This window comes from Bidens hawaiensis, unplaced genomic scaffold (assembly GCF_021521415.1).
Source record: "Bidens hawaiensis isolate Kalapana, Puna unplaced genomic scaffold, B.hawaiensis_p1.1 tig00002414_1, whole genome shotgun sequence".
Taxonomy (NCBI): Eukaryota; Viridiplantae; Streptophyta; class Magnoliopsida; order Asterales; family Asteraceae; genus Bidens; species Bidens hawaiensis.
In genome coordinates, this window is record NW_027491131.1 from 3139116 (window position 1) to 3165247 (window position 26132).

Below are 26132 nucleotides of genomic sequence, written 5' to 3' on the forward strand. Positions count from 1 at the left end.
AAACTTTAATCATTTTCAAGTCAAACATCAAATGGAATTGAACTCAATTCCCATGCATTATTTTTGTTATTTAGATTTAAGAAAAAAAATAAATCACTCAAGCAAAAGTTATGATCTATATAAAAAGCACACACTAATATATGATTAAAACTAACACATAAGATTAGATTCTAATTAGTTACTTATTATTAACTACTAATAAGTAACTAACTAGTACCTATTATTGGTCATGCAACTGCTTACATTTAAATCATGATGTAGATAATGCTGATGGTGATGACCATAAGAAGACATAGAGCTACTACACTCTCCCACATCCTTAATCTCCTCGTCTTCCTCCTCCACCGCCTCCTTCTCTGGTGACACTGTCACAAAATGTGACTGTGTCGCCTCACAATATGGTGGAGCCGATACTGATGAAGAAACTGGCACCACTGATGGGAGTTTAGATAGGAGAGCCTCAAGGCTAGTCATTGAAGGAGTTATGTTCGTTGGTTGAATGTAAACCGATGGTGAATCGTTGTGGAAGGGCAATGCTTCAGGCATGGTGCACCCTTCGGGTTTATAGGGATACAATGAGGATGATGGGTGTGGTAGTAGTACCCCTGGGATGCTCTCTATGTAGCTTAATTTCTTTCTTAGCATCACCACATAGTTCAAATCTTCAATCACCTTTTAATTAGTGACATAAAGAAAATGAATAACATTTAGACAAGTAACATAAAAAGGCAAGAAAAGAATATATTAAGGTATGCACTAAAACGAATATCACCGACGTTATACAATATATTGTATGTTGATAATTTGTTGGTGAAGAAACGTGTATCGACTTACTTGTATACGATCAACATTCATCGGGTACGAGTGTGCTATATCACCGATGGTTTTCCGAGATACAAGTTCTTCCACCTACAAAATGAACAACACCGTGAGCTTACCCCTCAGAAAGGGACAGAGGGGTCCTCTTTGGGGTAACACTCCGGTGTGAGAATCAGGTATTGTAGGAGAAAATAATCAGGATGTAAAAATGAGTAAAGGACTTAGAATATATTTTCTTGCCTCCCCTTGCACTGTTGAGGTGGTGTGGTATTTATAGTATTAGGGTTTCCAATGATTGGGCTCAGACCCAATTAGGGCCTTTTTGGCCTCCTCCTATTGCTTCGCGCCACGTGTACTTAGGACACCTGGTGCTTTTTCATTGATTATTCTCTGACCAAGGTATTTCACCTGACCCATGTGCCATCACGTGGTGGCACATGGGCTTTGCTGAGTTGTCCACCCTTCATTGGCAGCTGTCAACATCAGCACATTCTTTATTCCTTAAAAGATACCTTCTGGAAGGTTGCCTGATGAGTACAATCATGGTTGTCCTTATCCTGATTTGGATTAGACTATTGTCTCATTTGTTGTGTGTCGCTTACGCGCGGCCTTTATGCGCCTATCCCGGGGATGCGCAAGGTCTTCTCTTTATTCTCACAGATGTTTCATGCGCTTGAGCGTACGTCATATGCGCCACGCGCAGATGTTTCATGCGCTTGCGCATAGGTTTTGGCTTTGTGTCTTCATGACATCCTGATTTCAAGCCTCTTGTCTATATCTTGTGGGTTGACCCGCCCCGCTCGATGTTAAGGCGGGTGCATACCCCTTCAAGCCCCCCCAGTCTAATGTGTGTCTTGTCTCGCGCGAGCGAGGTAAGATAGATATTAGACTTAATAGTTTGCTTTTTCAATAGGGCTTGTTTTTTCTTTTTCTTTTCTTGTACGCGCGTTGCGCGAAATTCCATCCCTTTGGTTAAAATGCATCGTCAATGCACGTGGTTGGTTGGTGTTGACATGCATCAGAGATAGAGACGTTATGTGTCAGACCTTTCGTGTGCTCGAGGTGCTACAGTGGCCTTTCACGTCTCCTCATGCAGTGTCAGGAACACGTGTCGCGCTTATGTTGACCTACGCCTGCGAGTGGGGGCGCGTGAGCGTAGATCTGATTATTACTTGTTTCTCTCTCTCTCTCCTGGGCCTATAAAACCAAACCTTTTGAACGGTTTTTTCTTCATCTCCATTGTAATTTTCAGAGCTTTTGCCTATCATTTATATTTCGATTAAGAGCTTTCGTCTTTGTCCCTGAATTCCGTGCTTAATTTAACCATATTGTTCGATTCGCAATTGTATGTCTGATAACCCAGACACCACAATTTCCCCTAGTAAAGGCCGTGTAAAATCAGTGGTTATGTCTACTTTGAAGAAAACCGGCAACAGTACTTGGGTTGCCGAGGCCTCGTCGGAGGAGGGAGGGAAGAACAAGGCGGTGAAGAGATGGGATGAGATTCCCTGCAAGTTGAAACAACCTGATTTTGATAATCTCGTCGCCTCTCAGGGTTTTCTCCCTGAGTATGGTTGTCTGCTCCCGGCGACCGGGCAAACGGCGACGGATCCTCCCGCCTGCTATATCTCTGTATATTCTCACTTTTTCACCCACTGTAATCTTCGTCTTCCGATGACGAGGTTTATAGGTGCGCTCCTCCAATTTTACGGGATTCATATATCTCAAGTCCATCCCTGTGGATTAGTGCGCATGACTTAAACAAAATATATAAGAGGTTATTGGTTTAACGATTGGTTTTTATGTCTTGAATATATGCAAGTCACTTAAACAAAATATATATTTACCGAGATTTCTGGGCAGAAAAGAAGAGAAGACGGATTGCAAAGAGGGGAGTGGAGGCGTCGCTGAGGATCTTCGGCTGAGAGTAAGGGAGAAAGATTTTGGGGAGTGTTTAAGTGTTTGAGTGTAGTGTTTAATTATCCAAGAAATTAGTTTTATTTATAGGAAAACCCTAGGGAACACATCCCTTGAATTGGGGAAAAAGATCTTATCAAATCAAAGCAAAAGATATCACAAGCAAAAGATATGGTGGCAGCTGCAGGGGATGGGGAAGGCTGACAGGTTACTGTTCATAGCATGGGAGGGGTCAGTCAAAGTACTGTTCAAGACATGGAAAAGAAGATTTTAAAAGATTATGCCAGTTACTTTTTCTGACAACCAAGAGGGTTGGTAAGCAAGCTGCGCCGAAAGTGACATTTCAGACAGATGTCAGATCTGGCCTACTGTGCCCATACCTTGGCAGGTATAGCACAGAAGATAAGATATTTCAAAAGCATACAGGCTGGCTTAAACTGGAGAAAAGACTTAAGTGTCTAGCGCGAGAAGGCTTGAGTGCGCGAGGGCGAAGGCAGACAGAACAATCCTTAGCGCGCCGCGGGAAGAACTACAATCCTTTGCGCGCCGCGGGAAGAACTACAATCCTTTGCGCGCCGCGGGAAGAACTACAATCCTTTGCGCGCCACGGGAACAGTTCGCCTCGCGTATCGCAGGAATAGCTGGTCTTCACGCAGGCTTCCTTGTAAGGAGTCTGGCGCGTGGAGCTGCGCAGACATCCTTAGGCGGGAAGAACCAAAGGACAAGCAAAGAGTTAAGAGAAAAAGGGGTTCAAGGCTTAAGGGTTAAGCAGAGGGGCGGGACGGCGAAAAGGAATTATTATTATTATCATTATTATTATTAGTAATATAAATATATATATATATATTTGATAAATTTATAAAGATTATAATCAAATTTTAAATCTTAAAATCGGATCCGAAAACGGGTACCTGGGTCGGGTCGGATTTGGGCAGTTGTCAAAGTCTTCCCTACTTTAAGAAATTTCGTCCCGAAATTTATCTCGAAGTAGGAGGCGCAGAGAAAAGGTGCGGGTATTTGATCTTCAATTGATCTTCCCTTTCCCAAGTGAACTCGGCTCCGCGCTTGGACTCCCAGCGAACTTTGACAATAGGGATGCGACTGCGCTTGGTTTGCTTCACCTCGCGATCCATAATCTCAACAGGCTTCTCAACGAAATGCATAGACTCATCAACTTTAACTTCATCAAGTGGTATGTGGAGGTTCTCGTCAGCTAAACATTTCTTGAGATTGGATACATGGAACGTTGGATGCACATTGCTGAGCGCGGGCGGCAGGTCCAGTTTGTAGGCAACCTTTCCCACTCTCGCAAGAATCTTGAACGGACCAACATAACGAGGTGCAAGCTTACCTTTCTTCCCAAAGCGGACAACACCCTTCCAGGGCGACACTTTGAGGAGAACAAGATCACCAACTAGAAATTCGAGAGGCTTCCGCCTGCGATCTGCGTAACTCTTCTGTCGGCTTCTGGCAGTCAGCAGATGATCACGGACCTTGGCGATTTTATCGGTTGTCTCTTGAACTAGTTCGGGTCCTGTGATTTGAGCTTCACCCACTTCGTTCCAACAAATCGGTGAGCGGCACTTTCGACCGTAAAGTGCTTCAAATGGGGCCATACCGATGCTGGAATGATAGCTGTTATTATAAGAGAACTCGATCAGAGGTAGGTGTGAATCCCAATTACCTCCAAAATCAAGAACACAAGATCAAAGCATATCCTCAAGGGTTTGGATGGTTCGCTCAGACTGTCCGTCAGTCTGAGGATGATATGCAGTACTCATGTCCAAACGAGTTCCTAACGCAGATTGGAGAGATCTCCAAAAGCGAGATATAAAACGGCCATCGCGATCGGATATTATGCTCAAGGGAGTACCATGACGGCAGACAATTTCTTTGACATATAGATGCGCAAGTTGTTCAACACGGTAGGTTTCACGAATGGGCAGAAAGTGGGCAGACTTGGTCAATCGATCCACTATTACCCAAATGCTATCATGTTTGCTTGCGGTCAAGGGTAACTTGGTAATAAAGTCCATTGCTATACTTTCCCATTTCCACGTAGGAATTTCTGGTTGTTCGAGCAAACCAGATGGGCGTTGATGTTCAGCTTTTACCTTAGAACAAGTTAGGCATTTAGCTACGAACACAGCAATATCCTTTTTCATACCGGGCCACCAAAAAGTAAGGCGCAAATCTTTGTACATTTTGTCAGCGCCAGGATGAATGGAATACCGAGTTTTGTGCGCTTCACTCAGTATGTCAGTGCGAAGAATCTCATCATTGGGAATCCAGATGCGATTGAGATAACAGAGAGTTCCATTCAGGTTAGGGACTAGATGCGCTTCCGCACCACACGCTAACTCAGCGCGTAGGTTGCCTTTGCTGATCGATGCGCGCTGCGCGTCGCGAATGCGCGATTCAAGATTGCTTTGGATCGGCGCGAAGTGAAGCTGCGTGCGCGGCAAAATACAGTTGAGTTGACTGGGTTTGCGGCTGAGCGCATCGGCTACCACATTAGCCTTTCCAGGGTGATATCGGATCTCACAATCGTAATCGCTGATGAGTTCGCTCAATCGGCGTTGTCTCATGTTAAGTTCCTTTTGATCAAAAATGTGCTGAAGGCTTTTATGGTCGGTGTAAATGATGCACTTAGTACCATAGAGGTAGTGTCTCCAGATTTTTAAGGCAAATACAACTGCGCCAAGTTCGAGGTCGTGAGTCGTATAATTCTTTTCATGAATTTTGAGTTGCCTTGACGCGTAAGCGATAACCTTGCCTCGTTGCATAAGTACACAACCGAGACCTTGTGTAGGACCGGTGACGATCCGAGCAGGTTCGGGACGGAAGGTTTCAACCACAGATCAAAGATAAAAACAAACACTTTATTGATAAACGCGAACGGTTACATGCTTGTTTAAACAGAGAAATCACGATCTATGGCAGGGGGAGGTCGAGCATGGCCTCCCCCCTCATCCGGACAGCACCTGGGCTCCGGGCACGCAAATCCTTAAACTCTTACCTGTTCACGACTGAAAGCTGGTATTTATACCCGCTGCCATTCGGTCAGGACTCATTCGATCGAATGAGTCCTATTCGATCGAATGGCAGACTCATTCGATCGAATCAGAAACTCATTCGATCGAATGAGTATCCATTTGAAAATGCTCTTTCAAATGGATCACTTTCAGCGTGAACCACTACCTAGGTGTACAGCATACAACATAAACATTCTAAACTATTCGCCAAGCGACGGCCACAAAATGTGCACCAACAAATTCCCCCTTGGACGTTGCTTGCGAATTGCTGTAGACACCTCTTGCAATCTTCAGTCAAATCTTCTGCTTTATCTTGATAATCACGTTGAAGAATACCATCATTGCAGCAAGATTCCCCCTTAGACTGAACTCTCGGTTAATGATGCAAAGTGTTCTCCATTGCTGACATCTTCAGACTAAATAATCTGTTTAAAACAACCAACTGTAGAAATTCCCCCTCAGACGTTGACGTGTATCCCAATATATAGACATGACAATACATGCACGCTTCCGCTGCGCGACTTACTATCAGCGAATCTTCACCCACACGGTTACTTCACCAACATGTATTGGACAAATGACAGAGGCTTCCAATCCACAGCTACTCCCCCTAAACAGATTAGTTTGTATGCAGATTCATCATCGGAGACAAAGACACATCATTAACTTCGTGATTGCGAATCACCAATTTTCAACAGAATTCCCTCCACAAAGCGGAATTCTCACATGCGGAAAATAAATATTTAACATGATTGGCCCATAAATAGTCAGATGCTCCTGACTACCCCACAATAACTCAAACTCAGATTCTCTCCACAAAGCAGAATCTTCAGAATGCGGACAATAAATTAAACTTGGTTGGCCCATAAATAGTCAGATGCTCCTGACTACCCCACAATAACATCATACCTCATCAGTAATCACTTTTCTCTGTTCTTCTGTGTTCTTATAACAATCACCACTGTAGAAGCTCAATGAACAAGGGGTTATCCATTAAACTTGTAGACGATAATTCCTTCAGGTAATTGTGCTTTGTTCATCTTCAAATTTGCCGCTTTAACCGTTAAACATTTAAACGCTCTGACTTTGCCGGCAAATATCAGTGAAAATTTCACTGTCACCAAACTTTTTCTGGATAGTAATCAACTTGTATAGGATGTCCAGAAAAATCTTCATCACTGACCCGAAAATTAACCGAAAATTTCCCGGAAATTTTGTCGAAAAAATTTTATTTTTGCCAAACTTTTTCAGAAGGCTTCCTGACTGATAAAAATGGCTTGGGCAAATTTTCGTGTAAGCGGGCGTTCCAGACTCCTTTTTTTTTTTTTTTTTTTTTTTTTTTTTTTTTTTTTTTTGGTCTGGAACACGTTCGATCGAATGAGAACTGGTTCGGTCGAATGAAGCACAGATTCGATCGGATGAAGAACTGGTTCGATCAGCTATTTGAATTTGACACTTTGAGCGGGAAAACCAGTTCGATCGAATACAATCTGATTCGATCGAATGAAGAACTGGTTCGATCAGCTATTTGAATTTGACACTTTGAGCGGGAAAACCAGTTCGATCGAATACAAACTGATTCGATCGAATGAAGACATCTGGTTCGATCGAATGAACAGGCTGTCTGGGCGGGAAAACTTGCGTTTGAATTTGACACTTTTGAGCTGGAAGACTGATTCGATCGAATCAGTCAATCGAATAGGCCTATTCGATCGAATGGGGAACTCGTTCGATCGAATGTACTGATTCGACTCCTTCAACGCCAGCCCAGAAAACGCGAAGAACACGAAGAACACACCAACAGTTTAACGTCCAGAACGCAGAAAATCAAGAGCTCGGCTTGCTAGATCGGTTGTTAGACCTTTCTAGCGGTAACCGTGGCTCTGATACCAATTGTAGGACCGGTGACGATCCGAGCAGGTTCGGGACGGAAGGTTTCAACCACAGATCAAAGATAAAAACAAACACTTTATTGATAAACGCGAACGGTTACATGCTTGTTTAAACAGAGAAATCACGATCTATGGCAGGGGGAGGTCGAGCATGGCCTCCCCCCTCATCCGGACAGCACCTGGGCTCCGGGCACGCAAATCCTTAAACTCTTACCTGTTCACGACTGAAAGCTGGTATTTATACCCGCTGCCATTCGGTCAGGACTCATTCGATCGAATGAGTCCTATTCGATCGAATGGCAGACTCATTCGATCGAATCAGAAACTCATTCGATCGAATGAGTATCCATTTGAAAATGCTCTTTCAAATGGATCACTTTCAGCGTGAACCACTACCTAGGTGTACAGCATACAACATAAACATTCTAAACTATTCGCCAAGCGACGGCCACAAAATGTGCACCAACACCTTGGTTGGAGGCATCACAATAAACGACAAGGTCGTCAGTACCCTCTGGTAACGTTAGAACAGGAGCTTCGCACAACTTTCGCTTGAGCGTTTGAAAGGCTTCTTCTTGCTTCGAGCCCCAAATATACGGTTTGCCTTTGTGCGTTAATGCTGTTAAAGGCAAGGCGATTTTTGAGAAGTTCGAAATGAATCGCCGGTAGTAACCAGCTAAGCCCAAAAAGGAACGGATTTCGGTAGGAGTGGTCGGTGAAATCCAGTGCTTGATCGCTTCAATTTTGGATGGGTCGACATGAATACCCATCTTGTTTACAACATGACCAAGAAACTGTACTTCGTCAGACCAAAACTCACACTTGGAGAGTTTGGCATAGAGTTGTTCGGTTCGAAGCTTTTGCAACACCAACAGAAGATGTTGTTCATGCTCGGCCTTGGTTTTGGAATATATCAGAACGTCATCGATAAACACGATCACGAATTGGTCCAAGAAAGGCCTACACACCCGGTTCATTAGATCCATGAAGACAGCGGGTGCGTTGGTTAAACCGAAGGGCATGACCAAGAATTCAAAATGACCGTAGCGGGTTCGAAAGGCAGTTTTGGGAATATCTTCTTCGCGGATACGCAACTGGTGATAGCCAGAACGGAGATCGATTTTGGAGAAACAAGAGGCACCTTGGAGTTGGTCAAAGAGGTCGTCAATACGCGGTAAGGGGTACCGGTTCTTAATGGTGAGCTTGTTCAGCTCGCGGTAATCGGTACACATGCGAAACGAACCGTCTTTCTTTTTAACGAACAAAACCGGAGCACCCCACGGCGAAGAGCTAGGGCGAATGAATCCTTTATCGGTCAACTCTTGAAGTTGACTTGCTAATTCTTGCATTTCAGTGGGTGCAAGTCGATAAGGAGATTTGGCTACGGGGGATGGACCAGGAACAAGATCAACACGAAACTCGACTTCCCGAGCGGGAGGTAAACCAGAAAGATCTTCGGGAAAGACTTCAGGAAAGTCACGCACGATGGGGATTTCATGAAGTTTCTTCTTTCCTTCATCGGGTTTGACCACATGAGCTAAGAACGCGACACATTTCTTTCGTAAAAGTCTTCGGGCTTCAGTGCATGACATAAGTTTAAGACCGTTAGATGGTTTCTCGCCGTAGATATGAAGATCTTGACCATTTTCCCGAGGAATGCGAATCAATTTCTTGGCGCAGATTACTTCGGCGCGATTTTGCGAGAGCCAGTCCATACCAATAATAACATCAAAACTTCCAAGAGGCATGGGAATGAGGTTGATTAGAAAATCGTGTTCATTAAGGTTAAGCGTGCAATCTTTGATCACGGAGTTTATTATAATTGTTTCACCGTTAGCCATTTCAACTGTAAAGTTTCCGTTTAAGTTTATTCGCGGTCGCGCAAGTTTTTGTTCAAATGCGCGAGAAATAAAACTCCTATCGGCGCCAGTATCAAAAAGTATAGATGCATATTGTCCGTTAAGTAAAAATGTACCATTAACCACGTCATTATTCGCTTGCGCTTGGTGCGCGGTTATATTAAAAGCTCGTCCGCGCGCCACTTGGTTTGAAATTTGGTTAACCGGATTAGCTTGCGTAATTTGTACTTGCAGTCTCGGGCACGCGTTCCGGAAATGACTGGGGTCACCGCAGTTATAGCACGACCTGGGTCGTGGATTATGGTATGTTGATTGTGGGTTTTGCGGGTAGGTTGGTGGTGTTTGCGCGATTGGGTTGGAGGGAAGGACTCTACAGTACTCAGCAGTGTGACCAATACGGCCACATCGGTTGCATTGTCGACACGGGGCTTGAGTTGGGTGATGAAGTTTACAGGTTGGGCAAAAGGGTTGGTTTCCTGTGTAAGGTTTCTTAGTTGACGAGGCAGGAAGCGCGGAATTGGTTAAGGCATAGTTATGGACTACAGGGGGTGTTGGGTAGGTTGACAGTGGGTTAGGAGCGTGTACTGGAGGTTGGTAGGCGGGTTGCTGGACAATGAGCGGGTTGGTAAGCGCGTAGGCTTGATGATTGGGTTTGTGCCTGCGTTTGAGGTTGTTACGGTTTGAGGGTTCTGGCTTGGTTTCTGTTGGTTCTGGGACAGTCTTGGTGAGTTTGGTCTTCTCGGCTCCCCGCAGGAACAGGGTTCCTGCCCTGACATGGTTGTCGCTGAGCACAGCGGCCAACTCGATGGCGTCAGAGAGGGTTACTGGGTTCCTGGCCCATACAGAATCTTGAATTTCCATGGGGAGACCCCCAAGAAACTTTTCGATGGCGCGGCGGGAAGGGGTAACTAGGTGCGGGACAAGCAAACTTAGTTCGTGAAAGCGCGTAGCGTACTCGCGCGCTTCGCCACTGTACTGTTTCAAGTTCCAAAATTCCTCCTCAAGTCGCTTTACTTCGTTGGGAGGGCAGAATTCTCGAGTCAAAAGATCCTTGAATTCCTCCCAGAGCATGCTAGAAGCAGCCTCTGCGCCACACGCGTGAGCTACTCCGTTCCACCATGTAAGCGCCCTTGATTCCAGGACACTTGAGGCGTATAAGGTTCGTCGGTCTGGAGGGCAATGGGTATGGAGGAAGGTGTTCTCAATTTTCTCGAGCCATTGGAGCATTACGGTGGCTCCTTCGAGCCCTGTGAATTTCGGAGGGTTACCCGCATTAAAGGACTTAATATTGTATCCGGAGGGGTTGGTATTATTTTGATTTAAGGCTTGGGCTATTGCGGCGGCCATTTCCTGGGAACGACGCTGCATACGTCTGCGCGAGGCTTCTCTCCTCTGATGACGGCGAGCTGATAGCGGAGGCATTCTATAAAAGTTTTAGTTTTTGTTAATATCTTGGTATGGGAAATCGTTTTAGTGCAAAGTATATCATTGTAAAGCTTGTTTCGCGGAGTTAAATGCTATCAAATTTTGAAGTAAAATATGAATTTAAATGCAAACTTAATACAGGTAATGAATTCGAATTGAAAATCGACAATTCATGCATCACCATGACTTTTCAAATCTTCAATTTAAAATATACGAGTAAATGAGTATTGGAGGTTGACAATTCATGTATCACCATGACTTTTCAAATCTTCAATTTTAGAACATAAAGTTAATGGGGATTGAAAATCAACTATTCATGTATCACCATGACTTTTCGGATTTTCAATGTTAAGTCCCAACAACAAACGAATATGTAAGTAAAGAAACGAATTGAAATTTAACAATAAAAATCGAAAGATCGCGGATAAAACATGAAATCATGTGCTGCGTATGCGCAAGCATAATTTATAAATATCGAGTAATTAACAATTAGCGCGCAATCATGAGATTTTTCTCATGCGCGAGAAGGGACTCTTAGGTATTCTAGGTCATTACGTCTAACCACCTAATCCTAGAGTCACGGAGCTCTGATACAAATCTGTAACACCCCGACCGATGGCGGATTATACATCGGGGCGCTACGAATTGTTTCATTACTCGTGACACTATTTGGGTGTCAATATTTAATAAATACATTTCATTGCGCATGCGCATAACACACCATAAAGTAACATAAATCACATATCATAACTCATAATATTCAAATACATAAATTTGTCTTGTTATATTTTAAACTAGGTCCAAAGTAAAAGAAAACATCCTACGTGTCCTCGAGTTTCCAAAAGCAGCTACAGCAAACCTGAACAATGTGTTAAAATAAAACGTCAACACTTGCGTGTCGGTGAGAAATCAAGTTTAATAGATATAAATAGATAATAACAAAGCACTGCGCGCAACATGTGTATAACTGGTGTTCAACATAGTGTGTAAACAGATTGTTATCAAGCCTAAATAGATCATAGCTCATAGTTCATAGCGTGCTCCAAATCGAGCAAAAACAAATAATCATTCGTGTATGTGCAAACAAACCAAGAAAAATCGTAACAATAGGTCTCCCGTGTTTATCTAATGGATCCATGAAAACTTCGGAATAGGCCGATCAAAGCGGTTAATGATCAACACATACAAATATACAACACTAGTAAACGTCCATAACACATGGGTTTTGCGCACATAATTTCATAAACAAGTTTAAGACTCAAGTTGTACGAACACATGAACATCCCAAAACGTTAAAAATAAAAGGGGATTAGGTACGAGATTACTCACTTGTAAAAGGTGCGTTGAAAGATAACGTAAGAACCAACTTTTTAAACAAGCGAAAGTTAACCTATAAATAAGAGGTTATTGGTTTAACGATTGGTTTTTATGTCTTGAATATATGCAAGTCACTTAAACAAAATATATATTTACCGAGATTTATGGGCAGAAAAGAAGAGAAGACGGATTGCAAAGAGGGGAGTGGAGGCGTCGCTGAGGATCTTCGGCTGAGAGTAAGGGAGAAAGATTTTGGGGAGTGTTTAAGTGTTTGAGTGTAGTGTTTAATTATCCAAGAAATTAGTTTTATTTATAGGAAAACCCTAGGGAACACATCCATTGAATTGGGGAAAAAGATCTTATCAAATCAAAGCAAAAGATATCAAAAGCAAAAGATATCACAAGCAAAAGATATGGTGGCAACTGCAGGGGATGGGGAAGGCTGACAGGTTACTGTTCATAGCATGGGAGGGGTCAGTCAAAGTACTGTTCAAGACATGGAAAAGAAGATTTTAAAAGATTATGCCAGTTACTTTTTCTGACAACCAAGAGGGTTGGTAAGCAAGCTGCGCCGAAAGTGACATTTCGGACAGATGTCAGATCTGGCCTACTGTGCCCATACCTTGGCAGGTATAGCACAGAAGATAAGATATTTCAAAAGCATACAGGCTGGCTTAAACTGGAGAAAAGACTTAAGTGTCTAGCGCGAGAAGGCTTGAGTGCGCGAGGGCGAAGGCAGACAGAACAATCCTTAGCGCGCCGCGGGAAGAACTACAATCCTTTGCGCGCCGCGGGAAGAACTACAATCCTTTGCGCGCCGCGGGAAGAACTACAATCCTTTGCGCGCCGCGGGAACAGTTCGCCTCGCGTATCGCAGGAACAGCTGGTCTTCACGCAGGCTTCCTTGTAAGGAGTCTGGCGCGTGGAGCTGCGCAGACATCCTTAGGCGGGAAGAACCAAAGGACAAGCAAAGAGTTAAGAGAAAAAGGGGTTCAAGGCTTAAGGGTTAAGCAGAGGGGCGGGACGGCGAAAAGGAATTATTATTATTATTATCATTATTATTATTAGTAATATAAATATATATATATATATATTTGATAAATTTATAAAGATTATAATCAAATTTTAAATCTTAAAATCGGATCCGAAAACGGGTACCTGGGTCGGGTCGGATTTGGGCAGTTGTCACAGCGAGTGGGTTAAAAAATTAACTGCTGAACCATCCCCCGCCAAGAATATTTGCGAGGAAGCGTTGGTGGGGGTTGGTATGAGCAAGAGGTGGACTGACAGCGAGACTGAGCCTGTCATCCATGTTGATGGCTCAGGTGGGTTGTTTGTTCATTGCATTAATTTTGCGCGAGTATAATTCGTTTTGCTGATATCACTTGTCTTGTTTTATGCAGAAAGCAAGGAATACATCCACGCCACCTATGACGAGCATACAGAAGGTGGCTCTGTCGCCCTGAACGCTGGGGAAGTTGCTTTTCCTGATCGCTTCAATGATATGTTCATCCCTGTCGACTTAGAATTTTGCTTTGACAGTGATGCGCCTGGTAAGCCCTTGTATTTGTGTTTAGGCCCTTAGAATACCAAATTTGGTTTTAACATTTCTGTTGCGCGTATTGTAGATGCGCTCGCTAATTATGAGTTGGAGCCTATGGAAGAGGAAAGGGAGGAGGAAAAAGCTGAAGCGCGAAAACTCAAGCGCAAGGCTAAAGGCAAGACTGGCGCAGGGGCCAGTAAAAAACAAAAAAAAAGATGATGCCTCTGTTGCCCAGAATCTTCCTCCTACTCAAGTGAAGGGACTTGAGAAAACCAAGGGTTTTACTTCCAAGTTTTCCTCGTCTTCTTTGCCTCAAGGTGTGGGCAGTCCTCCAGTCCACACGAAGTATGGTGTTGCCACCTCATCTCTGCGCGCGGCGGACAAGGGAAGCGGTGCTGTGCCTGCTGTTTCGTCTTCTCCAACAGGTATACTTTGTTTATATTTTGTGGTTTTATGAGCGTGATTCCGATAGAGTTATTAATGAAGCTTTGTTCACTCAAATGTTTGTAGAGCCGGCAACGTTGGTGGCTCAACCTCGGGCGCAGCAAGGTGCCAAGGCTATGCCGAAGGTTGTTTTGAAGTCCTCTGTTTTGCCCTCAAAAAGGGGGAAAATGGACTTCATGGCGATGCTTAATTCGCGGACTGCGGTGCGCCAAGGTATTTATTGCGCTTTGATTGTCTGATTTTTTCCTTTAGTTCAAGTCATGAATCATTTCTCCTTGTTGGTTTTTTCATAGGAATTATAGTTGGCACACAAGCTGCTGGTGGTACTGCTAGCGCTGGCGCCGTTAGTTCTGCTCCTGCTCCAACAAGTACTGAATCTCCCCTCATTGGGATCACTAAGGAGCAGGAGACTATTTTTCGCGCTGCTCTAACAGCGTCAAGACCTCCCTCACCTCCTCCTGCGCGCAGCCCTCCTCGTGAGACTATTTTTGATTCTTCCAAGTCGCAGGAGAAGAGACCTGTTATAGAGGATGATGAGGAGGTTAATTTTGAAAATTCTGATGGTGGCCGAGTAAGCCCTATAGCGCCACGAGATTTCATGGCGCAGCCTTTTTCTCATGGGGCAGGCAGGAGCTCATCAGCTGGCGCTAATCTTTCTACCGGTTCTCCTCAGGTATAAGTTTATTTTGCTCCGCTGTGCAGACTTCCAAGTTAGTGTTTAGATAACTAAAACGTTTCTTTGCGTTGCTTTTGTGTTTGTAGGGAGCCGATCACATATACCGCCCGAGCTGGAGTATCACTGAAGAGAGCTCATTCCAATCCTTGGGCGTATGTGAAGACTTTTGGGCTCACTCTGTTCCTCCAGCTGAAAGGAGGTTTCAAGAGGACCGCGCTCGCGTGGATTTGCTTAATGACCACCTTTTTGCTGGGTCTGCGTTTTTTGCTGCCTCCCAAGAGCTTCGCAATGATTATATAAAGGTACGTGATGCCCTTGCGGAGGCCAAGCAAGAGGCTAAGATTTCTGCTTGGAATCTTTCTGATGCCCGAGAGAAAGCTGAGAAACTCCAAGCAGAACTTAGCGAGAACCGGGAAAGTTCCAACGCTGCTTTTGTGAAGCGCGGGCTTGAGCTACAAGCTGCGCGGGAGAAACTGCAAGTAGTAGAGGCAGATGGGGCCAAGTACGAGCGTCAAGCGCGTGACCTGGAGTTGGCAGTGGAGGCGCGTGACCAAACTATTGCGCAGGTTAATACTGAAAAATCTTTATTGGAGACTGAGGTTGCGCGCCTGAAGAAAGAGCTCGATGCTGCGCGAGCGAAAAAGAATGAAGCCTTGGCGGCAGCAGCGTCTGACAAAGAAGAGCTAGAACAAGTCAAGGAAACTGTTAAGTTATTAAACTCTCAAATCCCTGCTCTTGAGACGTCTGTTTCTTCCCTCGCGCAGGACCGTCAATGGCTGATTTCACAGGGTGTGACTCGTTGCGCTTATGCCATGAAATACTCAGACGAGTTTCAGACCCTTGTGATGGACTATAATGCGGCGTCGCGCTTGGTGGGTCGGGCTGAGGGGTTTAAGGATGGTTATGAATATGGCATGCTAAAGAAGAATCCATCCGACTTCCCTTATCAGCTCGACGCTGTCTGCGCTGACATGGCTGAGGTGGGGGAGAAGTACTTGAATACTCCAATTCCCATCCTTGAGCAGGTATTTTAACCTTAATGAGTTTACTTGACTTATTTTCATAATCTTTGGTACTTATACTGTTCCTTGTGACTTGCAGATAGCCGCGCTTGCTGACCAGCCCGATCTTGGCGCTTTAAAGAATTACTTGATGAATGTGAAGGGACTGGTGGCAATGATGATGGCGCGGGCAATGCTACCTATGCCAGCGGCTCTGGCGTGGCCAAAGGACCTACTCCTGACGCTATCATGACAGAAGACGACTATATTCAAGACGAACAGCTTGATTATGGTAAGTTTGGAGATGACGAGGAGCGGGTTGCACCAGATGCTGAGGGAGGAAATAATGATGAGGAGGATGAAGAGGCTGATATTAACATAGAGACTTGAAAAGCCCTTCTTGTTGTTGTTTTTTTTTTTTTTTTTGTGTTTGTAGTTTCTACCTCATCATTTGTAAATTTGTAAACTTCTATGTTTCGGAATGAAATTTTGTTTTTCCCTTATTCGCATCTTGCGCATTCCCAATTCATCTCTTTATATTGCATGTGTGTGCTTGTTGAATATAAGGTATGCTTACACATTGAAACTTGAACAACGTTGTAAGGAAATTATTTTTACTTAATCCTTAACAGTTGTCATATTTCAAGTTATTTTGCGATATTCTGAATATGCTGACACGTGCCTTGGCATTTCATTATTCCTCTTTTGCGCGACGTTATCGTGCATTTATTATAGGGAATTATGAATGAGTTTTTTTAGCCTTTACGTGTCAGTATGTGTTACTCTGCCTATATCCATTATAATCCCATGCGCGGCCCCGACCTGAGAACTTAACAACTATGCTTTGGCATGTGCTTTGCCTTAGTTGTGCTTAGGTATTTTTATGGTCCAGCTGCGCAATACGTAGGATGGATGCTATGAGTAATTTGAGCTAAGGCTCATATTATTGGGCTAAGGCCCTGACGTTTTAGAGTTAAAACTCGTTAACGCATCTGAGCTTGAAGCTCGCGCATGTATGCTTTACTTCGTTTTATTTTTAGTTGATGTCAATACAATGTTGTCATATTGCTCAAAATTAATAAAGGGAAGTGTGAAACATGTATGCAAAAGGTAATAGAACGCATATTAAGAAAAAGTAGAGCGTATCATTATTCGTAATGGCTTAAAAAGCCTTGATTACAAACTTGACAACTTTTACATGAAACATTTTCTAAGTTGTGCTGCGTTCCATGTGCGCGGGATCTTCTTTCCATTTAAATCTTTTAAAGCGTATGCGCCTTTTCCCAATTCTTCCGAGACTTGATAAGGTCCCTCCCAGTTGGGAGACATCTTTCCCGGGGGTATTGCGCGACTAGCTTCATTGTTCCGAAGGACAAAATCATTCTTCTTGAAGTGGCATTCTTTCACGCGCTGATTGTAGTATTTTTCTAGCTTTTTCTTGTATTTGGCTTCACATATGATAGCCGCCTCTCTGCGTCCCTCAAGTAAATTGAGATCCAACCTCCTTTCTTACTCGTTATCCGTCTTACTCATCATGAGCACTCTATAGGATGGGCATCCAATCTCTGCTGGAATCATAGCCTCTGTTCCATAGGTTAGGCTGAACGGGGACTCGCCATTGCTAGTTTTGCTTAATGTCCTGTGCGCCCACAGGACATTAGGTAACTCCTCGACCCATGCATGGGACTCTCCCTCCAACCTTTTCTTCAGCCCATTCAGCAAGCTTTGGTTCGCGCGTTCCACTTGACCATTCCCTTGAGGGTGGTATACTGAAGTGAAGACCTGATTGATGTGCAATTCCTTGAACCAACTGGATATCTTCCTGTCAGTGAATTGTTTGCCATTGTCGCTCACGATTTCCATGGGCAGGCCAAAACGGCATACGATGTGGCTCCAAATAAATTGCTTCATTGCCTCGGCTGTGATTTTTGCCAGTAGCTTGGCTTCAACCCATTTTGTGAAATAGTCTACTGCCACTACCAAAAACTTTACTCGCCCTGGCGCTTGTGGTAAGGGGACCCACAATATCGATTGCCCACTTGTGGAAAGGCCATGCAGAGGTCACCGGGATCAAGTTGTTCTTTGGCCGCATGGTATTTGGCGCATAGCTCTGACACGCTTTGCATTTTTGGATCTCTTTTAACGCGTCCAAGTACATGCCTGGCCAATAGTAACCTGCGTTCATTGCCTTGGCGACCACCATGCGCGGGCCAGCATGTATTCCACAGATTCCTTCGTGTATCTCTCTGATCACATAGCTTGCTTCCTCAGCGTCTAGGCATTTCATGAGGGGTCCAAGATAAGAGTGTCGATATAGCGTACCATCGAGCATTTCGTAGTTCTGCGACTTGTGTCTTATCTTCCTCGTCTGTGCGCGATCGTCTGGTACCTTTCCCTCCTTCAAGAATTCCATTATTGGAGTTATCCATGACGAAGGTGTTGTATGAATTACAAGAACAGACTTCGCTCCCACTGACGGGTTGCTCATTACTTCCACCCTGACATCTTTGCCAAAATGATCGAAGCTGGTTGATGCCATCTTGCTTAGCACGTCGGCAGACTTATTTTCACTGCTCGGAATGTGTATGATTCTGAAAAAGTCAAATTGTTCGGTGAGTTTCTTCGCCTGCTCTAGATACATAGGCATGGTGTTCTCCTTGGCATCATAAAGGCCATTGACTTGTGCTGCTACCAGGTATGAATCTACATGAGCCTCTAGCTTTTTAACTCCGAACTTGTGCGCGATGCGCAAACCAGCCAGCAGGGCTTCATACTCAGCTTCATTGTTGGTGCTCTTGAAATCCAACCTGATTGCGTAAGTATACTCATGATTTTCTGGATCCACCAGTTTGAGGCCTGCGCCGGACCCTTCGTTGTTTGAAGCTCCATCAGTGAATAATCTCCAAACGTTTTCTTCATTATTGGCTTGCGGAGGGTCTACTTCGCGCTGAGCCTCTTCGACTTTTCCTTCAGGGATTTCTGCGATGAAATCAGCTAAGACTTATCCCTTGATTGCTGGACGAGGCTTATAGGTGATCGTGTGCTCCCCTAATTCCAGCGCCATTTTGTCAGCCTTCCTGAGAGCGCGGGACGTCGCAAGACTTGCTGGATGTTGTAATCAGTCAGGACTTCAATAGGATGACCATTGAAATATCTGTGAAGCTTGCGCGACGCATGCGTTAGTGATAAAACTAACTTTTCTATGATGGTGTAGCGCGTCTCAGGATCTTTCAGCACCCGACTTACATAATAAATTGGTGTTTGGATTCCCTTGCGATCCACCAATAATACTGCGCCAATGGTACAACGTTAAAGTTTCACCAGGTAGTGGAGCTGTGAGCGCAGGCAGATTTATCAGACATTCTTTTATCTCACTGAAAGCTTGCTCGGCCTCAGGCGTCCACTTGAATTGGCTTTTCTTTAAGCAATTTCTCAATGTGTTAATGAATGGGGTAGATTTGCTTGCATGGTTTGCTAGGAACCTGTTAATTGATACCAATCTACCATTCAACTTTTGAACTTCCTTCATGGTGGATGGTGAGGGCATGCCGAGGATAGCCTCCACCTTCTCCGGGTTCACCTTGAAACCATCCTTGGTGACCATTACGCTGAGGAAATTTCCCTTCTTCCACGCCGAATGTGCATTTGCTCGGGTTGAGCTTCATGTTTACTTCCTTTAGGCGCCGAAGGGTTTCTTCGATGTCTTTGAGCATTTGTTTTTCCTCCCTGCTTTTAATCACCAAATCATCCACGTAGACTTCTAAGTTTTTTCCAATCTGCTTGTTGAAAATTGCATCCATGAGTCTTTGGTAAGTGGCTCATGCATTCTTCAAACCAAAGGGCATTTTTGTGTAACAGAAAACACCCTTGTCAGTTCTGAAAGCAGTCTTGTCTTCATCCTGTGGTGCCATTTGAATTTGGTGATAGCCCTTATAGGCATCCAGGAAACATTTGAGCTTAAACGGCACCACAGAGTCCACCTTCATGTCAATGTTTGGGAGGGGATAACAATCTTTTGGACACGCCTTGTTGAGGTCATTGAAATCAATGCACATTCTCCATGACCCATTGCTCTTCTTTACCATCACAGGATTGGCTACCCATGTTTGATATCGTATTGGGCGAATGATATTCGCGCGCAGTAGATCTTTTACTTGCTCATTCATGGCCTTTGTCTTCTCGTCTCCCATGACTCTTTTCTTTTGAGCAATTGGCTCCACGGACTTGAATGTGTTGAGAGAGTGCTGCGCCAGGTCTCGCGGAACCCCAGTCATATCAGAATGTTGCCACGCGAAGACTGACATATACGTTGTGAGCAATCTTTTCATTCTCACTCTTGTGTCATCTGATATCGTAGCTCCGATTGTGATTGTTTGTTCTGGGAATTTTGGGTTGAGAATCCATTCCTCTGGCGCGTTGTTTGCCACTGGAAGCTTCATTCTCCCCTCTCGAGGTATACTTATTACTGCGCATAAATGATCTCGGTACACAAATGTTACTCCTGTTGGTGTTGGGAACCCCAACGCGCCATGCGCTGGTGACGGTATGGCGTTGAATTGGGCAATCGTTCCTCTACACAAGATCATACTATGGCATGAAGTGGTGGGCAAGACCAGGAAGTTGACAATTTCAGCTCGCTTATGCTTCTCATCCCCCATAGTTAGTTCGAATTGTATCTGACCTAGGGGGTGAATAATTTCGTTTGAGACACCCGAGATTGGTGCACTCACAACTTCAAGCCTTGCTTGGTCTGCTGGATCCAGCTTCCTGAAACATTGCTCATACATGATGTTTGACTCACTACCGGTGTCCACCGGGACTCTTGACACCTTATAATGAGCGATGTGTGCAGTGATGACTAGAGGGCTGCTGATAGACGGGCCTCATCTGATTCTTGGAAAGATTACTTGTTGCTCGCGCCAATCCCCTTGGATTTGCGCGCTTCTCTTCCTCGATCTTTGCCCTTGCCTTCTTCCTTCAGCTACACAGATTCTTTTGAATTTTTTACTGGCTGAGGCTCCGTCTGGTTGTTCGTTCTCTGGTCTTGGATTTTTTACCAGGTGAGCCAACTTGCCTGATTTCACATCTTTTTCGATCGCATCCTTCAAATGATGGCATGCATCAGTGTTGTGCCCTGTGGATTTGTTAAACTCACAATATTTGCCACTGTTCGGTGGTCCCTTATGGAGTAATGGCCTGGGGTTTTTAAACTGGACATTCTCAGTGCTTAACACTTGCGAAGGCGTTTTGGTGATGGGAGTCCATATTCTTGGTAGAGGTCTGTTAGGCTCTCTGCCGCCTTCCTTCTTGTCACCTTCTCCGCGATTAAGAATGTCTTTTTGGGGTTGGGGTGAACTTTGTTGCGCTTGCTTTTCTGTAGGAGAATAATTGGTTTGTTGCAACCTGGACCATACGGAGTTTTGTTTGCGCCTCTTTTCATTGTTGCGTGGTGCTTCTGTTTGATGCCCTTTATCTCTTGCTCTGTCTTGGGCAATTTGTTTTTCATTTCGCGCGAAGACTCGCGATGCTTCCATAAGCTTAGCCCAAGTGGTTGGCATGCCTTCTCTGCTCACGAGAGCTCTGCGGAGTTGATCACTGCGCGCACCTTGTATAAAGGCCACGCGCAAGAGTTGTTCAGTGATGCCTCCAATTGCAAGAGATTCCTGATTGAAACGAGTTATGTAGTCTTCAATGGTTTAATCATTCCTGCGTACGCAGTGCATGATGTCATCGGGGTCGCGCGTGTGTCTGCGCTGCTGTACAAAGTGAGCCTGGAACTTTTCCAATAGCTCTTCGAACCCATCGATTTGTCCTGTCGACAAGCTTTCGAACCAGACACGCGCTGCGCCCGTGAGGCAGCGAGCAAACATGTGACACCATGTTGGCATCGTCCAGCTTTCTAAGTTTCCAGTGTTATAAAAACCTTGTAAGAAATCATCTGGATCTGTTGTACCATCGTACTTGCCTAAACCACTTGGCATCTTGGTTTTGTGTTGAATGGGAGCCTTCGCAATGCGCTCAGCGAATTTTGAATGTTTTACCAAGATGGCTGGCCTATATGGTGTGGTTACGTCCACTTGCTCTTTCGCTTGTGGGTTGTATGGTGTGTATAAATCCATATCAGCTTTGGCTCCAGGTGCTATGTGCATGTGTGCGCGAAGCTGTGAACCTCCTGCATGAGTATCTCGCGTCTTCTTCATGTTGTGCACCTCTTCCTCATCACTAATATCAGCTTGTTCGGTGTGAACAGAATGACCGTCTTCCAGCGCACGCGTCTTTTTTGTTGTTCCCTGAATGGTTTGTTTATCAAATGCGAGCCTTTGTGTTAAATCGGCTAACTTTTTGTGTTTTACCAATTCATTGTATTTGTCCATTAAACGCCGTTGTTCGTTTATGAGCCATTCTTTAGGGTCATTGGTTTCAACTTCCGGGCCCATTGGTCCTTTTTGTTTTGCACCAGTCAGATTTTGGAACGTGAGATCGTCTGGGGGAGTTTCAGTTTGACTATGAGGTGTTGTGTTGAAGGGATGGTTACTGGTGGTGCGCGCAGTGTCACGCGGCGCCCTCAGAACCTGATGTCCCTCATTAACATCCTCAAGCTCATTATCCTCCAGAACTTGATCATTGTTTCGAACACCGGAAACCATGGTGAAGAGAAAATTGATGAAATAGTAGTTTTGTTGCCGTTGTAACAGGTGATGGCGCCAATGAAGAAACGTGTATCGACTTACTTGTATACGATCAACATTCCTCGGGTACGAGTGTGCTATATCAACGATGGTTTTCCGAGATACAAGTTCTTCCACCTACAAAATGAACAGCACCGTGAGCTTACCCCTCAGAAAGGGACAGAGGGGTCCTCTTTGGGGTAACCCTCCGGTGTGAGAATCAGGTATTGTAGGAGAAGATAATCAGGATGTAAAAATGAGTAAAGGACTTAGAATATATTTTCTTGCCTCCCCTTGTACTATTGAGGTGGTGTGGTATTTATAGTATTAGGGTTTCCAATGATTGGGCTCAGACCCAATTAGGGCCTTTTTGGCCTCCTCCTATTGCTTCGCGCCACGTGTACTTAGGACACCTGGTGCTTTTTCATTGATTATTCTCTGACCAAGGTATTTCACCTGACCCATGTGCCATCACGTGGTGGCACATGGGCTTTGCTGAGTTGTCCACCCTTCATTGGCAGCTGTCAACATCAGCACATTCTTTATTCCTTAAAAGATACCTTCTGGAAGGTTGCCTGATGAGTACAATCATGGTTGTCCTTATCCTGATTTGGATTAGACTATTGTCTCATTTGTTGTGTGTCGCTTACGCGCGGCCTTTATGCGCCTATCCCGGGGATGCGCAAGGTCTTCTCTTTATTCTCACAGATGTTTCATGCGCTTGCGCGTACGTGATATGCGCCACGCGCAGATGTTTCATGCGCTTGCGCATAGGTTTTGGCTTTGTGTCTTCATGACATCCTGATTTCAAGCCTCTTGTCTATATCTTATGGGTTGACCCGCCCCGCTCGATGTTAAGGCGGGTGCATACCCCTTCAGTTGGTGATGTTGACACGATGGTCAACCGATAATTAATATGCATGTGTGATCCATTGATATGATGAAATTTTTATTGGATATGATAGTAACTGCCAGTGATCCGTCAATGAATTCTTTTTTCACAGCGTTTCACTACGGACTACCGATTGAACATACTTCACCATGATAACCAAAATATTATTTATCCCTTAATGAAACTAATCAAATGTGGATTGTAATTTCAAAGATGCAAGGTAGGAAATTGACATATTTCAAGACTTTTTATTGTGCATATTGCAAGGGTATTTTTGTAAATTCACCAAAGTGTTCTAGTAAAATAATATCAATACATGTAATAAATTGGAAAGTAAAATTTGACATAAATGCACTGTTGGTCTGTAAAAAGTTTACAAGTTGTTATTACTGCCTGTTTTAGTAATTACAACTTAATGAAAGTACTATTCATGCTTATCAACATCATATTATAACTACATTTATTATATGTCATGACACGACACATGTGTTGATGATGTTTCAACAATTAATAACTGTGAATTGACGTACGTAGGATACATCAATCATCTTCAGGTGTCCATAAATGTATCATGTTTTTAAACATTCATGTCTTACATATTGCTACAACCTTTCATATTTTTGGTTCATGTTTATTTAAAGTCTTTTAGGGTTTTTGTGAACACTTGTGAAAAATTGAGATTAATACACACACATATATATATAGGAGAAAGTTAGCGTACAAATTAAATTATCGTGTTAAATTTGAGAATCAAGTAGTGTAATTACACTGCGTTATAATTACACTATGTTGTATATATAATTACACTATTTGATTCTTACAGTTAGCATGTTAATTTGATTTATCTTTTATATAATATATATATATATATATATAGATAGATAGAGAGAGAAAGAGAGAGAGAAGCAACCTTATTGATGGATCCTAGTTGAATAACACCTTCTCTAACAGCAACCAAAGCAATAGTCTGAAATTAAATAAGCATTTTATTAAATACCATATATATATGTGTGTGTGTGTGTGTGTGTTGTTGTTGTTGTACATTATGCACATTGTACTTTTACCTTTATACCAGCTTGAAACTGAGCCTCCCATGTCCTAGGATGCTGTTATATATTCAAGCAAATAATTAAGAAGTACCCAAAAATAATGATGTTAAATGTAATCAATTTAAAACCCTAGCTAGAAAAAGTTTGGCTAGTTATATATTTTAATGAACTTAGGTACTTATTAACATCTTGTTAATCTGTAATCACAAATTAGATGTGGGTTCATAACTATTTTAATATATTTATAACTTCCTGTAATGAAAAAATGTTAATTGTTAGAAAATACATCACAATGATTTACTGAGATTAATTGTTAAGCAATCAAACACTTGAAATTCAACATAGTTAAAATACTAGTAACACCCTAGGCAGGTTGTTTATACAATTAAGTTGATCGGGCGAGGTAATTCGGTGATGGATGATAACATCCAGAGAAAAAAAAACAACGAAGATGTGAGCTTTTTGTGGGCAAAAAAGAATAATATTGGTTGATATAAGGTAACATATGTTACAAAACTGTTTAGTTACAAATCATCTAAAGAGTGATTTTATCATAATCTTAATAATCTAGTGGGAGCAACTTAATAGTTATTATTCAAAAAATTTTAGGGGAACTAATATAAAGATATATGAACTTACTGAGTCGGCTGAGTTATTCCAAGTGGTCAAAAAATTAATTTCTTGATCAGTTGGTTCTTTGAAAATCCACTTATGACTGTGATCTGCTGCTACTTTTCCAATTAACCTGTAAATATATATATCTATTAAAAATGTTTTAAATAACCCTTAATAAAGATGTTTTTATCATTACTAATTACCAATATTTAGCATGCACCCAATGTTTAGTCACTCTTGATAGAATAAAACTAAGTACAAAAAAAAGTTAAAAAGTAAGTAAATTCTAAAAATACCCTTCGCCGTAATTATAAATTTCATGAGACATCTTGAAGAAAAGCTCCGGTTGAAGGCCTTGGTTTTGTTGGTATTCGTGGTTTGGATATGCCGTACAGTTTCCCGAGCTTGTCTCGCCGGCTGTTGAGGCTGCAAAGTTACAGAAACCATCTTCCCATGCTAATATCCTATTTATTTAGAAAATCAAACAATTAAATATTTGGTTGAATAAGAAAATTAATAGTTAACTAAAGAATGTTAAGAAAGTGATAATGATACAAATATATTATGATATTAGGTTGGATCAAATTAAAATATTAATTTATTATTGTAATATAAGATTAGATTAGTTAATGTACCAGTTTCTTCTGTTGCCTCTTGACCTATCATATGCTCCACCTTGAGTATCCCATCTATAATTAATTAAGAGAAGATGAATAATTAATTTATTTGAATGAATAACAAATAAAAACTAAATAAATAGATTATTTACTTGGGAGGAGGGTAGTTTCTAGGTAAGATCCTCCAAAAAACAGCATAAACCCATTGTGAGTTTTCATGATTGCAAAAGCTTCTCAATGTGTGTTGAAGAAGATGAGTTATAGTTGATTGACTTAGTTGCTCCTCCATTCTCCTTTCTCTCTCTAAAACACACACATATATCTCTCTTTTTTTCTCTAGAAGGAGATAAATGAAACCAAATT

At 43.0% G+C, this 26132-nt stretch overlaps 1 protein-coding gene across 1 annotated transcript; it reads right to left on the reverse strand.

The window, feature by feature from the left end:
* Positions 1 to 210: 210 nt before the first annotated feature.
* On the reverse strand, positions 211 to 26132 carry LOC143619171 (protein RICE SALT SENSITIVE 3-like). Its single transcript, XM_077091170.1, has 7 exons — positions 25922 to 26132; positions 25788 to 25841; positions 25449 to 25616; positions 25177 to 25282; positions 24553 to 24594; positions 24399 to 24455; positions 211 to 672 (listed from the first exon to the last, which is right to left on the reverse strand). Exons 1-7 carry the CDS (start codon positions 26056 to 26058, stop codon positions 211 to 213), a joined length of 1026 nt encoding a protein of 341 aa, XP_076947285.1. The 5' UTR covers positions 26059 to 26132.